Consider the following 14,625-nt stretch of genomic DNA (forward strand, 5'->3'; position numbering starts at 1 on the left):
CATTTTATTTTAATGAAATACATTTTCATGAATTAATATTCCATTTAAATAATGGTTTGTTTTTTGGTATTCTAATATTTGGTATGCTGAGTGAATTAAAAAATTAATTACCGTATTGACCCGAATATAAGACGACCCTGATTATGAGACGACCCCCCTTTTTCCAGATGTACCTTTTGGAAAACCTAATCTTGTTTTTTTTTTTTTTTTTTTTCCTCTCTTGCTGTAAAACACATTTTTTCTGTAATTATTTTCATATTGCATATTTTTCCTATTTTATTTTTGTTTTGAAAGTATGGTAAATACTGGTAAAATGTACCAACAATGACATTGAAAAATATACACTTTTTGATATACCATAAAAATAACAGGTAGCCCATCTGAATCATAGGCCTGTAACATTTAGGTTATCCATCTCATAGTAGCCTACCAAAATTGTATTAACAGTTGAAGTGAAATCTTAATGTAGTCTTCAAATCTGGGTACTGTCTTATGTTTTAAAATCACTTACAGAGGAAGTTTGGTCCCATCAGGCTAACATGACAGTCACGACTCATAATGCTGTAAGCTTTTCTTTTTCTTTTGTTTTCACTCGCGATCTTTAAAACACACATTACATTACATAGTTCATGGCACACTCGTTTTATGCGTTTTTGGCGCCACCTATTGTTGTGGGTGTATTATTGACATGTGAAAGTCTAGACCCTGAATATAAGACGACCGCGTTTTTTCAGATGTATTTCCAAGAAAAAAACATCGCCTTATATTCGGGTCAATACGGTAATTCATTTAGATTTTATTTTACTAAAGAATATTCACATCTAAATTATGGATCATTTAATTATATAGAAAATGTAATAATAATAATAATTTTCTATGTTAAAGAATATTAACCTGTTAGCCTGCACCAGGACGCCAGTGCACTGAAAGCTCTCTGTTTGCACATGTCATTGTTTACAACAGATTAAATGAAACATGACAAAATTAATCTTAACAAACTATATATCATTCTGAAGGTCTAAGCCTCAAGCATCGACGATAGATCACTGTTTTTCGATGGAAAGCTTATAAGGAATGTATTTGCTAAATTTGTTTAAACAAAACAAAACAAAACATTAAAAATGCAGTGCATACCATATTCATCTTGATAAGCAGTCACAAACGTATCCACTGCTGTAAATCCCAGTTTAGTTAGAGAGGTAAGGGTCCATGGAACAACATCCCATAGAGAACTTTAGTCCAACGAAACAATAACGTTGTAATATGGATGGATATTCCTTTGTTTACGTTTCATTTCTTCAGGGAGAGTTATTGTTTGTGTCCGTTATGGAATAACTCACGCTCAAAAAACTGCGTCTTGGTTGTAAAAAACCATATGGTTTTGTAGCATACAGTGTTACGCACAGAATGAGACCATCCAAAAAAAAAAAGTGGCAAAAAAAGCGGAGAATTGTTTATTTGAATTTGGCGCTCTCTTTCGACTGCTGTGACGCACGCTGTGACGCACTTGTCATCTGATGGGGGCGGAACTTAGCGATCGGCTTTTTGGACAAAATAAACTTTTTTTTTTCTTCAACATTTTTCATATATGTCTGTCTGTGTTTTGTGGGGAATGAGGCTGTCAGCGTGATTACTCTGACTGAATGACCGCTATCGGTATGAATGGATCGGCTATTATGGACTATATGGCCCATATTTGTATGATTATCATCTGTATTACCGCACATCAGCAAGTGATTGCTGACTATTACCAACAATCAGTGTGAATGTCTGGCAATATCAGTGTATGGCTGGCAATCAGAGTATGTACTACTAAAAAAAGCCATTTTTTTCCACTTTCTTTCTTTTTATTACTCAAATTATTCTTATTGTATTTTTTAGTGGTTAAATAAATCACTTATATGATGTCACTTATATTCTGTCTATAATCATTTTATAATTGAAAAACATGCAGTGGTATGTATTTGACTAAAATAGTTTGTAGAACTCTTCAATACATTTGGTAAATATCCTAGATATAGTCTCAGAAAAATCTCATTTTTCATGGTATCTTCTTCAGATTTGAAATATAAACTCATGAGACATGTGACTTTCAACCCATTACATTTCTGGATCGCTCCAGGACTTATTTCATGTATTTTTATATGAAATAAAAAAATTCAAAAATTCAGTGTGGTACAAATTTTTTCAAGGCACTTCAGTCTCTATAACTTTTTATCTTTTTGAGCATTTTCAACTCTGGATAGTAAAGCCCAAAGGGTCTTCTTTCCAAAGATACCAAAATTGTGTGTGTAGCACACTGTATATTATAACTGTTATAATTTAAAATTAGGTAGGTCATTTTCAGCTGTGATTTCCAATATGGGGGTGCTGGCTAACAGGTTAAAAGATTAAAGAAAATCAGAATCTGCCTTTTAATTTCAAAACTTTGGCGATTAATTTCGATCATACCTTTTATATATCAAATCAACAAATAAAAACACATCTGATTCTCAAACCTCAGTTTCTCCAGCTGACAGTTTGGGCTCTTCAGTCCATCAGAGAGCAGCTTCACTCCTGAGTCCTTCAGCTCATTCTCACTCATGTTCAGCTCTATCAGACGGGAGTTTGATGATTGTAGAGCTGATGCCACAAACTCACAGCACTGACCAGTGAGTTTACAGTCTGACAAACTGAACAGAATAATATAAAACTGGATAATTACATATCCAATTTTATTTATTAACAAAAGTTGCAGTATCTTTTATCATTTTAGCAAGATACATATTCTGTTGAACATAAAGGTAATTTCTTTTAAATCAGCTTATCTTTAAAGCAATGGAGAAAATGATAATTTTTATTTAATTAAAAAAATAAATAAATAATGTAACAGTGCACAATAAACCTAGTGTTACCCCCAACTAAAAATTCTTAATTTAAGCCATTAGTTGACTAACTGCATGTTTGTTTATATTAATTTAATAACTTAATAAAGATTGCTGCAGAGCACTAGCAAAAGTAATGGCTATGAATGTGTCAGAAAAAATAGCAAGGAAATATTTAAATATTTATTAATAAACATTTTTTTCTGAGTCAGTGATGGCTGCAAGCTGACCAAATTGTATATTGTTCCCCCAAAAATTTGCTTTCGTATTTTTTGGCATTTCCCATTCATTTCCTATCTATGCCAGTCATTTCTGACTGTGAACAACACAAGTATGACTGTTTTTAAATAAGCCTTTTTTAATCATGTCCACATTTTGTGTGTGTGTGTGTGTGTTCACCATTTTCATACCATTCCAATGAAGTAAAACTTTTAAAAGTTCAAATCACAAAATTTCTTGGTCTAAAAGGACCAAACAACATCAGAGTATTAAAGACTATTAAAAGATTATAGAAAATCAAAATCTGCCACTGGACTAATTTATGTTTTCTATTCCAGTTTAACCCATGAGTAATGAGGTTTAACCCATAAGTAATTGATGTAGTAATATTAGGAGACATTGCTCAGATTAGACAATCAGCTGAATCTTTCATCATCTTTTATTTCAAAACTCATAGGCAAGATAATTACATTCAATATGTTGTTTAATTTGGATAAGCATACCTTTTATATATCAAATCAACAAATAAAAATACACCTGAATCTCAAACCTCAGTTTCTCCAGCTGACAGTTTGGGCTCTTCAGTCCATCAGAGAGCAGCTTCACTCCTGAATCCTGCAGCTTATTCTCACTTATGATCAGCTCTGTCAGATGGGAGTTTGATGATTGCAGAGCTGATGCCACAAACTCACAGCACTGACCAGTGAGTTTACAGGACCACAATCTGAACAGAATAACAAAAACTGGATAATTATACATCCATTTTTATTTATTGACAAAAGTTGCAGTATCTTTTATCGTTTAATAAAGCTACATGTTTTGTTGAAAATAAAGGTGAATTCCAGTTTATCTTTACAGCCATTTGCCAGATAAAGTAGTAATGGAGAAATTTCTAATTGTTAAGAATTATTGCCACCCTTGGTAAATATGATCAATAAAAGAATCAGAAAATAAATCTGCATTGTTTATCATTTTGATGTGTAAATAAAACACATAATCTAACTTTTCAACAAGTAAAACAAATGAAAGTGGGGAGACAAATCACATTTTCCGCTAATACACGTTGGGCACAGCAGGGTGACTATGAACGTGAAATTGTCCAGCCATGACTTCCTATTCCAAAGGATTATAAATATGAGGAACACAAAAGCCAAATTCCTTTAATCATCCTTTACATTAAATAAAACCAAAGAATATAGTTTTCAAAAAATACAAAGTGTCTGTAAGAAAATAGCTACAGTAATGAAAATTCCAATTTCCACCATCAGGGCAATAATTAAGAAGTTCCAATCAACAGGAAAGTTTATGAATCTGCCTGGAAGAGGAGATGTGTCTATATCGTCCTAATGCACAGTCAGAAGGAAAGTTTGACTGGCCAAGGATTACAAGGATCACAGCTCGAGAATTGCAGAAATGAATTATTAAACAGTACCTACAGTACATCACCACATGTTGTTTGGGAGGGTTTCGAGAAAAAATCCTCTGCTCTCATACAAAATAAAAACTCCAGCACATTCATCTTCCAGACACTAAAAGGAACTGGGTTTTATGGTCAGATGAAACAAAAACAAAAACAAAAAAGCTTTTTAGCAGCAAACAATCAAGCTGGGTTTGGTGCACACAGGGCTAGAAAAATACCCTGTGTGTACAATGAAATATACTGCTGGATCTTTAATGGGCCTATATTTCTGCTGGAGGTCCTGGACATTAATTACATGGCATCATGGATTATAGCAAATAACAATATATAAAAAAATAAAAACCTGACTGACTCTGCTATAAATTTTACAATGGGCCATGGTTGGATCTTCCATCAGGAAAATTATTGGGGAAACATCAAAATCAACACAAAAATCAGTCACTGAGTGCAAATTTAAGGTCCTGCCATTGCCATCCCAGTCCTCCGATCTAGGGATGCAACGATTTTAAAACATCACAGCTAATTAATCGTAAAGGTTCTGCTAAACCAAGTGTTTCTGTTAGATGAAACGGAACTGTTGAAGCTTGTGCAAAATGAAAACAAAGTTACACTAGCGGTGCACCAGCTTAAAATGATGTGTTTATCAGAAACACGGCAGCTACTACATGCATTAGATTAACTGTGACAAAGGGACCAAACAGCGAAGCTTTATTTCCACCAGAGAAATGTCTGTCAATAGTGTGGGACCATTTTGGGTACACCAAGAATGACCAGGGTGTCATTTAAATATTGCCGTAAAAAACTGCTGCTAAAGATCGAATATGGGATAATGCACGGCTAGCTGTACGTTGGATGATTTTAATGCACAACATGAAGGCAAGAACCACCTGACACGAAGCTATGGCTCGTTAGCTCAGCATTCTGCCCACTTCAGACCAGAAAAAGATGAAATAGTGCTGTAAGATCACATTTGAATTAATTAATTAATTATAACATTTAGCTACTTGAATTATTATTTGACCGAGAGAGAGAGAGAGAGAGAGAGAGGTGACAGTTGCCTGTGTGAATTAGCCTACCTGCATCTGTGCATCTCTACAGTAAGCTATTTAATCTATTTTATTAATAAAAGTCACGGGGAAGTGTTCTCAAAAAGTTTGTGTCCTCCTGAATGTTTGTATACGTGTGCAGCACAATCTCCGATCTCACAAACCAAAATAATAGACATGATTTTCTCAGGTCACATGTAAAATCATATGAATTATTATAAAGATTATTAAAATGAATATGTAGGCCTATGGATGACAGTTGATTACAATAATATTTCAGTTTATTTCCATCATTAGTAACAGTTTCCCCTGTGGGATAAATAAAGTTAATATTAGTTGTATATTAATAATTAAGTGCTTTCAATCGATTAAAAAAATGAACTAATTAATCACACATTTCTTCTGAAATTAATCGCGATTAATCCCACCTAACATTAAAGTTTTTAAATATACTTTTATATTGTAATAATTTCACATTCAATCTTCAAATGAATGTACCAACAACAAAGACCATATTTTTAAATTTTGTTTGTTTAATGGCATGTTTTTTTATGATTAAAGGGCGATATCACTGATACCAATTAATGCTGATTTCCCAATAAAAAAATTTCCTCCTAATATTTAACCATTGACTATAGCCATTCAACATATCACTGTAAAAAATGACTGTGATTTTAACTGTAAAAAACTGTGAAAATGCTACAGTAAAATCCTGTTAAATGGTTAACAGTAAGTTCCTGTAAAATTTACAGGGAAAAACCGTAAACTGACATTCCCAGAATTCCCTGCATTGCATTTCAAATTTGATGTTTTTTCTTTGAAATAACTACGTTGTTTCTTCGTTTTTTTCTTATCAGTTATGTTTATTAGGGTTGTATGTTACATCTAATGTTGTTAAATTAATGTTTATTGCAGATTTCAGTTTAATGAGTCTCACCATGATGGTGTTTAGTGCTTGTGTGAATGACACTGTGCACCTTCTGTACATGTTATTATTTAAAAGGTGCTTGTGATGGGCTCTGGTTCGTCATGTGACTTTCTCATCACCACCTGCATTTGGTGGTTATCAGTGTATTTCAAAGGTACAAAACAGATTTCAGTACTTTAATAGGTTGGTATATTAACCCTCTGGGGTCTGAGGGTGTTTTGGGACCCCGGAGAAGTTTTGACATGCCCTGACATTTGTGCTTTTTTCAGTTGCTTATAAACATTTTAATGGCTAAAGTCTAAAAACACTGTATTCAGCACAAACTGGGCTACAATAATATGTGAGCAGCATGTACGTACGTGATTGTGTTTTTGAGAAAACAACGTTTATGCGTGGTTAGAAAAAAACTACAATTTTAAAGTAACTGAAATAAGGCCATAAAACACATACAGAACATTTGTTCACAAGACTTTTGAGAACTGGATCTTGTAGCCTAGAATTTTTGCTTCAAAATGATCTGAAAATAATCTAACTCACTCATTCAGAGAAAACAATATATTGATTTAAATTTTCTAAGTCATTTTTTGAGTAGAAAGGGTCTATGCGAGAGGGCGTGAACTATCCTGGATAATGCTGTGACTCACACCTGAGAAGACAAAGGCCCGCATAATGAGCTCCATAATGAGCCATTGAGTCAGGTGTGTGACTCAGAGAGAAGAGTTACAAGAAAGAATGTGAGGAAAAAAGAAATGTATATACATATAACTATCACACAAAATAACTTGAGATTCACTTATGAGTGCAGTTAAACAGTTTATTAGGAACAAACAAACAAATAAACAACAGAAGAGTGAAGACATCGTGGGTGCAATATCCAAAATATCCAAAACAGTGGCAGGAAACTGGAACCCAGGAGTCAGCAGAAACTGCATGAGAAAACACAAAACAGATGTGAGCAACACAATGAACGGACAAAGACAAAGCAAACATGGTGACAATACATACACTACCAGTCAAATTATTTAAACACTAAGATTTGTAATGTTTTTTTTTTAAGAAGTGTCTTCAGCTCACCAAGCCTGCATTTATTTGATCCAAAGTACAGCAAAAACAGTACATTATATTTATTATAATATATAGGCCTACATATTTTTACTATTCAAAATAAATAAAGCATAGAACATATAACTATCCTCACGTCGTGCAACATTTAAATGCAATGAAAGGTACATCATATTTCAAAATGTTGCACTCGATTTTACACATTTTATTATGGAGTTATAGTTTGGGAAAAGTTCAACTATTAATTGTGTTCAACTTTGTCACAACAACACATTATCGAATGCCAATAAGAAACATTACTTACTCGGTATAGAATAGCTCCTCCTCCGCCGGCTCCAGCTGCGCTCGTGTTCTGTTTGTGAGGTAAACACAGCTTTTTCCTCTCAGCGCGTGTTCTGGGGGTAAATACAAGGCTTTTTCCTCTCAGCGTGTTTCTGAGGTAAATACAAGGCTTATTCCTCACTGCATGTTGCTGCTTTGTTTACGGTGGTGTGGGCGTTTACATGCTGCGTGGCTCGCGTGGAGATTTGTAATAACAATAGCTCGAACAGCGCGTGGGCGTGACCTAATAAGAAATAATGAGACCAGACGGAAAAACTGGACATGTCCTTGGTTTCATACAGATTACTTTATCACAGAATATTTGTTTTCGGTAAGACTTACTTCATTTAACAGTAGACATGTCGAGAATATGAGAATAAAGAATATGACTAATACTAATGAATAAACAAAAATAGTCCCAAACTAGTTTTTGTAAATACAATAGGTTGGTATGAGCCACCACAAATAAAATATACTAAACAACAAAAACTGAAAATATAATGTTATTTTGTGTTTTGGAACCAACAGTTTCAATGCGGAATACACAATACTAAAATGAACTGTTAATGAAACATATGGAACTGTAATGTATTGGTACTTTTTGGTAATTTCATGATTCACTAATTGACAACATAACTATGACTCTCAATTTCTTTTGTGCTTTATTTATAATGAAGTGATATATAGTGCATGTTGCCGCATTTGTGAGTGCAACTGAAGAGTATGTGTTATGAGTACAGTATAACGCCTGACAGGACAGGAAAGTTCTTTTTTTTCCTGAAGTAATTCTTTTAATTTTCACAAGAAGGTTTAAATTATTATAGAATAAATGACACTGGCATATTGTCACGGTCCTGCTGGAGCCAGGGAAACAAGGGGACCAGGAGTTTTTCCAAACAGAGACTTTATTTTAAACTGCAGGAACACAGGAAGACAGGACACCAAACGACAATTAACAACCGACGTGGAGACAGGGAAACACAGGGCTTATAAACATAAGGAAATCAGATGAGGAGAACTGAAACAGGTGGGGAACAATCAAACACGGAAGGAGACTAATCAACTAATAATCACAGGAACAGGAACAAACCAAATATGGGTATGAGAGGAGGGGAAACACAAGACATTACTCCCCCCTCGCGCCTGGGGGGTGGGCGCTCTGGAGGCCTCTAAGGAACAGGAGACACAGACGGCCTCCAGGGCGGCGCCCATTCCGGTGGATCAGGGGAGTCTGGCGGCCATGGTGGATCAGGGGAGTCCGGCGGCCATGGCGGATCTGCCTCCGAGACCTCGGCACCAGCCCCCACCTCGGCCTGTCTGGCAGGAGCCCTACTACCCCCCCCCCCAAAAAAAATTTTTCCTGAGGAAATTAGAGGTGGTCTTGGGCAGGGGTTCAGGGGAAGCGGACTCTTGGGAGCGCCCTCGTGGCGCAGGCACTGGGGGGCGCTCAGGCAGCATGGAGCTGGACGGGACCAGCGGAGACTCTTGGGGACGCCTTTGTGGAGCAGGCACTGGGGGGCTCTCTGGAAGCGCGGTGCTGGTTGGGACCAGCGGAGATGTAGGAGGGCTGGACGGGACCAGCAGGAACGACGGAGATCTGGACGGGACCAGCGGAGACGTAGGAGGGCTCTTGTGAGGAGCAGGCACTGGCGGGCACTTGCGAGGGGCAGGCACTGGCGGGCACTTGCGAGGGGCAGGCACTGGCGGGCACTTGCGAGGGGCAGGCACTGGCGGGTACTTGCGAGGGGCAGGCACTGGCGGGTACTTGCGAGGGGCAGGCACTGGTGGGCTTGCCTGGACCGCGAACGGCGGCGTGAATTTACCTGCTGACGGTGGGCTAGGGAGAGCAGTGGACGGTAGCTGGCCTTTGTGAGCCGCCAATGACGGCAGGTGAAAGGGAGCCTCGGACCGCGGCGGGCTTTCGTGGGCCGCGAACAGCAGCGGGCTTGCGTTGCCCGCGAACGGCGGCTGGTAAGCGGGAGCCGCGGACGGCGGCGGGCTTTCGTGGGCCGCGAACGGCGGCAGGTTTGCGTTGGCCGCGAACGGCGGCTGGTGAAAGGGAGCCGCAGACGGCGGCGGGCCTTCGTGGCCGCATACTCATAGAATGGGAGATCCCGTTGGGCAAGGGCGAAGACCGCAGGAAACAAAAAACAGGAACAACAAAAAACTGACAAAACGTAGGAAAACAAAATGGGGAAAAAAACGGAAGAGGTTACGGTTTTTAGGGTCGGTTGTTCTGTCACGGTCCTGCTGGAGCCAGGGAAACGCGGGGACCAGGAGTTTTTCCAAACAGAGACTTTATTTTAAACTGCAGGAACACAGGAAGGCAGGACACCAAACGACAATTAACAACCGACGTGGAGACAGGGAAACACAGGGCTTATAAACATAAGGAAATCTGACGAGGAGAACTGAAACAGGTGGGGAACAATCAAACACGGAAGGAAACTAATCAACTAATAAATCACAGGAACAGGAACAAACCAAATATGGGTACGAGAGGAGGGGAAACACAAGACAGGACTGACATATATATTGAAAACATCTTATCTGACATTAGACACTGAATCAGGACAATGAGTTTTTCTACTTTCTAGCATTCACAAATTCTCTCATCAGCATGGTTAACAAACTGCAGAAAAGAGATTGATTGTAGACAGATTCAGTAATTATGAAGAGAGTTTTTGCAAAAATGCATAACTAAGTGCATAACTGTTTTAGACTGTGTAGCGCTTCTTTCTTTACGTCATTTATTCCCAGTTTGAATAACTGTATGGGTATAACAATATGTGAAGTCTTGATTGAATCGACATTAATGGTCATTGATATCAGGAAGATGGATAATCAGAAACAATGATTTTTTTCATGACATTGGTGTCACAGTGCACACAGCAGGGAGGAACGAGGAACACGCAGACGAGGATAAACTTCAAAATAATAGTCTTTAAATGACGACATCAGGGCAGGGCAAGACAAGGCAAGGTTAACACAGACAGGATCACCAGGGAAAAACGAGTAGACCAGATGCAAACTAACTAAACAGGCAGGAACTAAATACACATGACAATTACTGATAATGACTAAAACACAGCTGGACAAGACTTAACTAATAATCACACTTAACAAGGACAGGAACATGACCAAATAAGGAAACAAGAGGCGGGAACACATGGCAGAGGACTGACAATTGCAGCTTTACCCTTTAATAAGTTTTTTTAATTATTATTATTGGCTATTTACATTATGCAGTTTTGTTTAAATACGTGTACATGATGTTACACCTTTGCAGTGTAAAGATGGCAAGATCTCCAAAGTAGGTGTGGGCGATATGGAATAAATATCATATCACGTTTTTTTTTTTTAAATATCACGATTCACGATTTTATCATGATTCTTTGTCATGTTGGTTTTATTATTTTGCAAGTTGTCTGAGCATTACAGCCAAACTAATTTCCCTATTATAAAGACAAAGCCTTTCAAGGCAACCAAAAAAAAAGGGAAAAAAAGGCAGATATTTAGGCCAAAGTGGGCGAAGATAAAAATCTTTGTTCTTATTTTTTAATAACAAAGATAAAATAATAAAAAAGATACACATTACAACCACACGTAATATACAAATAAAACAAACAGTGTTTTATTTTCAGGTACAATAGGTGTATTTAGCAGGAGCATTCAAGAAATTGAACGAACAAATAAAAATAAAACTCTATATAGACTGATTCCTAAAGCAACTGTATTAAAGTTCTTCAGTCAAGAGCATTGAGTGATTTTTCTCTTTGTGTTTTGTTGTTTTATTAACGTTAAAGGAATAGTTCACCCAAAAAAATTAATAAATTCTGTCATCTGTCTGTCAATTCTGTCAGAGTGTTTTATTTTTATACCACCATAACTCACTCAAAAGTTGTTTTAAACCTGAATGAGTTTCTTTCTTCTGCTGAACATAAATGCTATTTTGAGGAACATGGAAAACCAAACAGTTGCTGGTCCACAGTGATTCCATAGTATTTTTTTTCCCTACTATCAAATTCAATGTGGACCAGCAACTGTTTGGTTACCCACATTATTCAAAATAATCTTCTTTTGTGTTCAGCACAAGAAAAAAAATTAATACAGGTTCGGGACAACATGACAGTGAGTAAATAATGACAGAAATTTAATTTGAGGGTGATCTATCCCTTTAATGACAGTCGGCTGCATGTTTAATTGGCATACAGTCTCTTTAAGACCTGCACACATTAAATACACAGGCACGTACACGTTTTTCTCTCAACTGTTTAGTTTCATTTTAGACATAACCAACTGAGTCTATAAGGCCCTTTCGCACCGCAGAAACCTTTTCATAGTACCCAAACTAATTGTGGAACTACCCACTTTTTGGCGTGTTTGCACTGCGGGAACTAGGAACTGTTTTAGTTCCCGGAACTCCGTTTGGAGGAACTAATTAGCTCCTACTTCAGAGTAGGGTCTAAAACAGTTCCATAGGAACTATCGTGACGTAAGTGTACGCTGATTGGCTAAACGCGTACGAAAACGCCCTCACCCGCCATGATTTAAAACGCGGTGTTAACACATACTGTGTAAACATCGCATCAACTTATATTTCGCAAGAATGGAGAACAGCGATAGATGGACGGACGCTGAAGTGCAGGCACTTTTGAACACCTTTCCGATCTTTCAGTTGCTTGACGTATAAGTTATGTCCATTATTGTGAACCCCGCAAGACACAACAAAAACACAGCTCTGATCACTGCGTCCTCCATCCTCCTGTTGTTAACGTTGTTCTTCTTTGTTTTCGTTGTTGAACGACGCGCACAAATGAAGTCGCTGTCGACTGGCTTACATCACTTCTTAGTACCCACTGTCGGTGCGAATGCAACCCTTTAAATGGTACTGGGAAATAGTTCGCGCAAAATCGTCCCAGTAATTTAGTACTGTACTTTTAGTTCTGGAACTAAAGCGGTGCAAAAGGGGCTATGTAGACCTTGTGTGTTTTGACAGTATTAGCGCAAAAGATAACTTAGTTCAGTAAACAGGCGCTGTTTGACAGGCTTTAGCGCACGCGCTTCGGGTGTATGTGGCACTCAGAAAAAGCACACGTCAGACCAGCGCGCGAATGAAACATTTAAAAGCACATGCAGATAATGAGAGAGTAACTCTACCGCTGAGTTAACACTGATATGAATGCATGTGGTAGAATATGCGCTGTAGCACGATACTACGATATTTCTTCAAAAGCAGATCGTGGAGACATTTTTATCGCATATCGCACACCCCTACTCCAAATATCCTTATAATAATCTTAATGATTCCTAATTGCATCTACTTTCGGAAGGCCAAATAAAGTGCTTTTGCTTTCACATAGAAACACACGGCGTCTCCCTAACATGGCTGCATCAACACTGCTGCGGTTACTGAAACCACGCCTTCTTTCTTTGCATGCACATTTGGGGCGGCATTACGCAAATATTTCCACATCGTGACGTAGACATGTGGGGGCGTGTTTGAATGAGCCGTTTTAGGGGGGCGTGGCAGAGTCTTAACTTTTATAAAGAATATCTCTTTGATTTTGAGACTTTAGTCTTTGCAACTTTAGGGATCTTATCTATGCACAATCAGCTTGTAACACTCCAAAGAGAAAGGAAAACTTGAAATGGCAACAAATGACCCCTTTAATTTCCGCCATATTAAATTTTTAATTAAGAATAAGCTTAAAGCAATGTCAATTGTTTTTTTTTTTTTATCTCAAATATTTTGGTGGGTCTCAAAATAGATTATACTTGTCTAGGTGGGTCTTGGAATGGAAAAGTTTGGGAACCCCTGCTATAAATCCATGTAAACTACAGCTTCATGGTGCTTATTACTTTTATAAAATGGTTACTACATATAGCTGGCAAGATTTCATGCAAGATTTCATAGAACAAACACCCAGCAAAAAAAAAAAAAAAAACAACAACATTTGAAAGCATACTATGACAAAGTTATCGCTTTCCTTATTCAAACTATTTTTTTTTTCATGAATATATGACTGACCTGAAGAATGAAAGCTACAGTATATCATACATTTGGAAATTATAAGCTATATCACACTCATAGACACAAGGGGTGTGACAATACACTTAGCTCATGAGATAAGACAAACTACAGTTACTTGGTTCACAAGAACGAGACAATATTTTAATACTATTTTTAAGAAATTCTCAATGACAATATATTTGTCTTTTAATCACAAAATGCAAAACAAAGCGGTTGTATTTTTAAATGTTTTCACTAATCTAACCAACGATTATTTTGGTAATAAAGTAATCTACTGATTATTTTGACAACGGAGTAATCTGATATTTTTTAGTAATACAAATAGACCTAAGTGGAAAAACAGGTTTTAATATGACTATATTTATATATAAACTAATGATGAGGCAATAATAATTGGTTCAAATAAAGTATCAAAACCAAGTAATTACATGGTTTTATTGAACAACACTGTTAAAATACACAATGCAATATGCCTATATATAATAGGAACATAACCAACTTAAGTGCATTATGTTGTATAACCAATACCTGCAGAGGACGCCAACAACCTGTTGATGTTTCACTTTACAGCGTGATTTAACCATGTTTAAATCCAAATTAGGAGTTTGAGGCAAAACTCTCAGTTAATGGTTTGTTTATAGAAATTGCACTTTAAAATAAAGTGTGACCAGTAGTTCTTCTGCAATGTTTACAAGAATGATTGCTAAGAAACAGACACATCAACGTGATCT

At 37.1% G+C, this 14,625-nt stretch overlaps 1 protein-coding gene across 2 annotated transcripts in view; it reads right to left on the bottom strand.

Annotated features, from left to right (window-relative positions):
* LOC131542998 (NACHT, LRR and PYD domains-containing protein 12-like) overlaps positions 1 to 14,625 on the bottom strand; it is a 43,516-nt gene that overhangs the window by 18,130 nt on the left and 10,761 nt on the right. For both annotated transcript variants that reach the window (XM_058780147.1, XM_058780148.1), the window contains 2 exons: positions 3,634 to 3,807; positions 2,499 to 2,672 (listed from right to left, as the gene is read on the bottom strand). In XM_058780147.1, the coding sequence (XP_058636130.1) occupies positions 2,499 to 2,672; positions 3,634 to 3,807 (348 nt within the window). The remainder of the gene's footprint in view (positions 1 to 2,498; positions 2,673 to 3,633; positions 3,808 to 14,625) is intronic.

The sequence above is a fragment of the Onychostoma macrolepis genome, chromosome 06, assembly GCF_012432095.1.
Source record: "Onychostoma macrolepis isolate SWU-2019 chromosome 06, ASM1243209v1, whole genome shotgun sequence".
Lineage (NCBI taxonomy): Eukaryota > Metazoa > Chordata > Actinopteri > Cypriniformes > Cyprinidae > Onychostoma > Onychostoma macrolepis.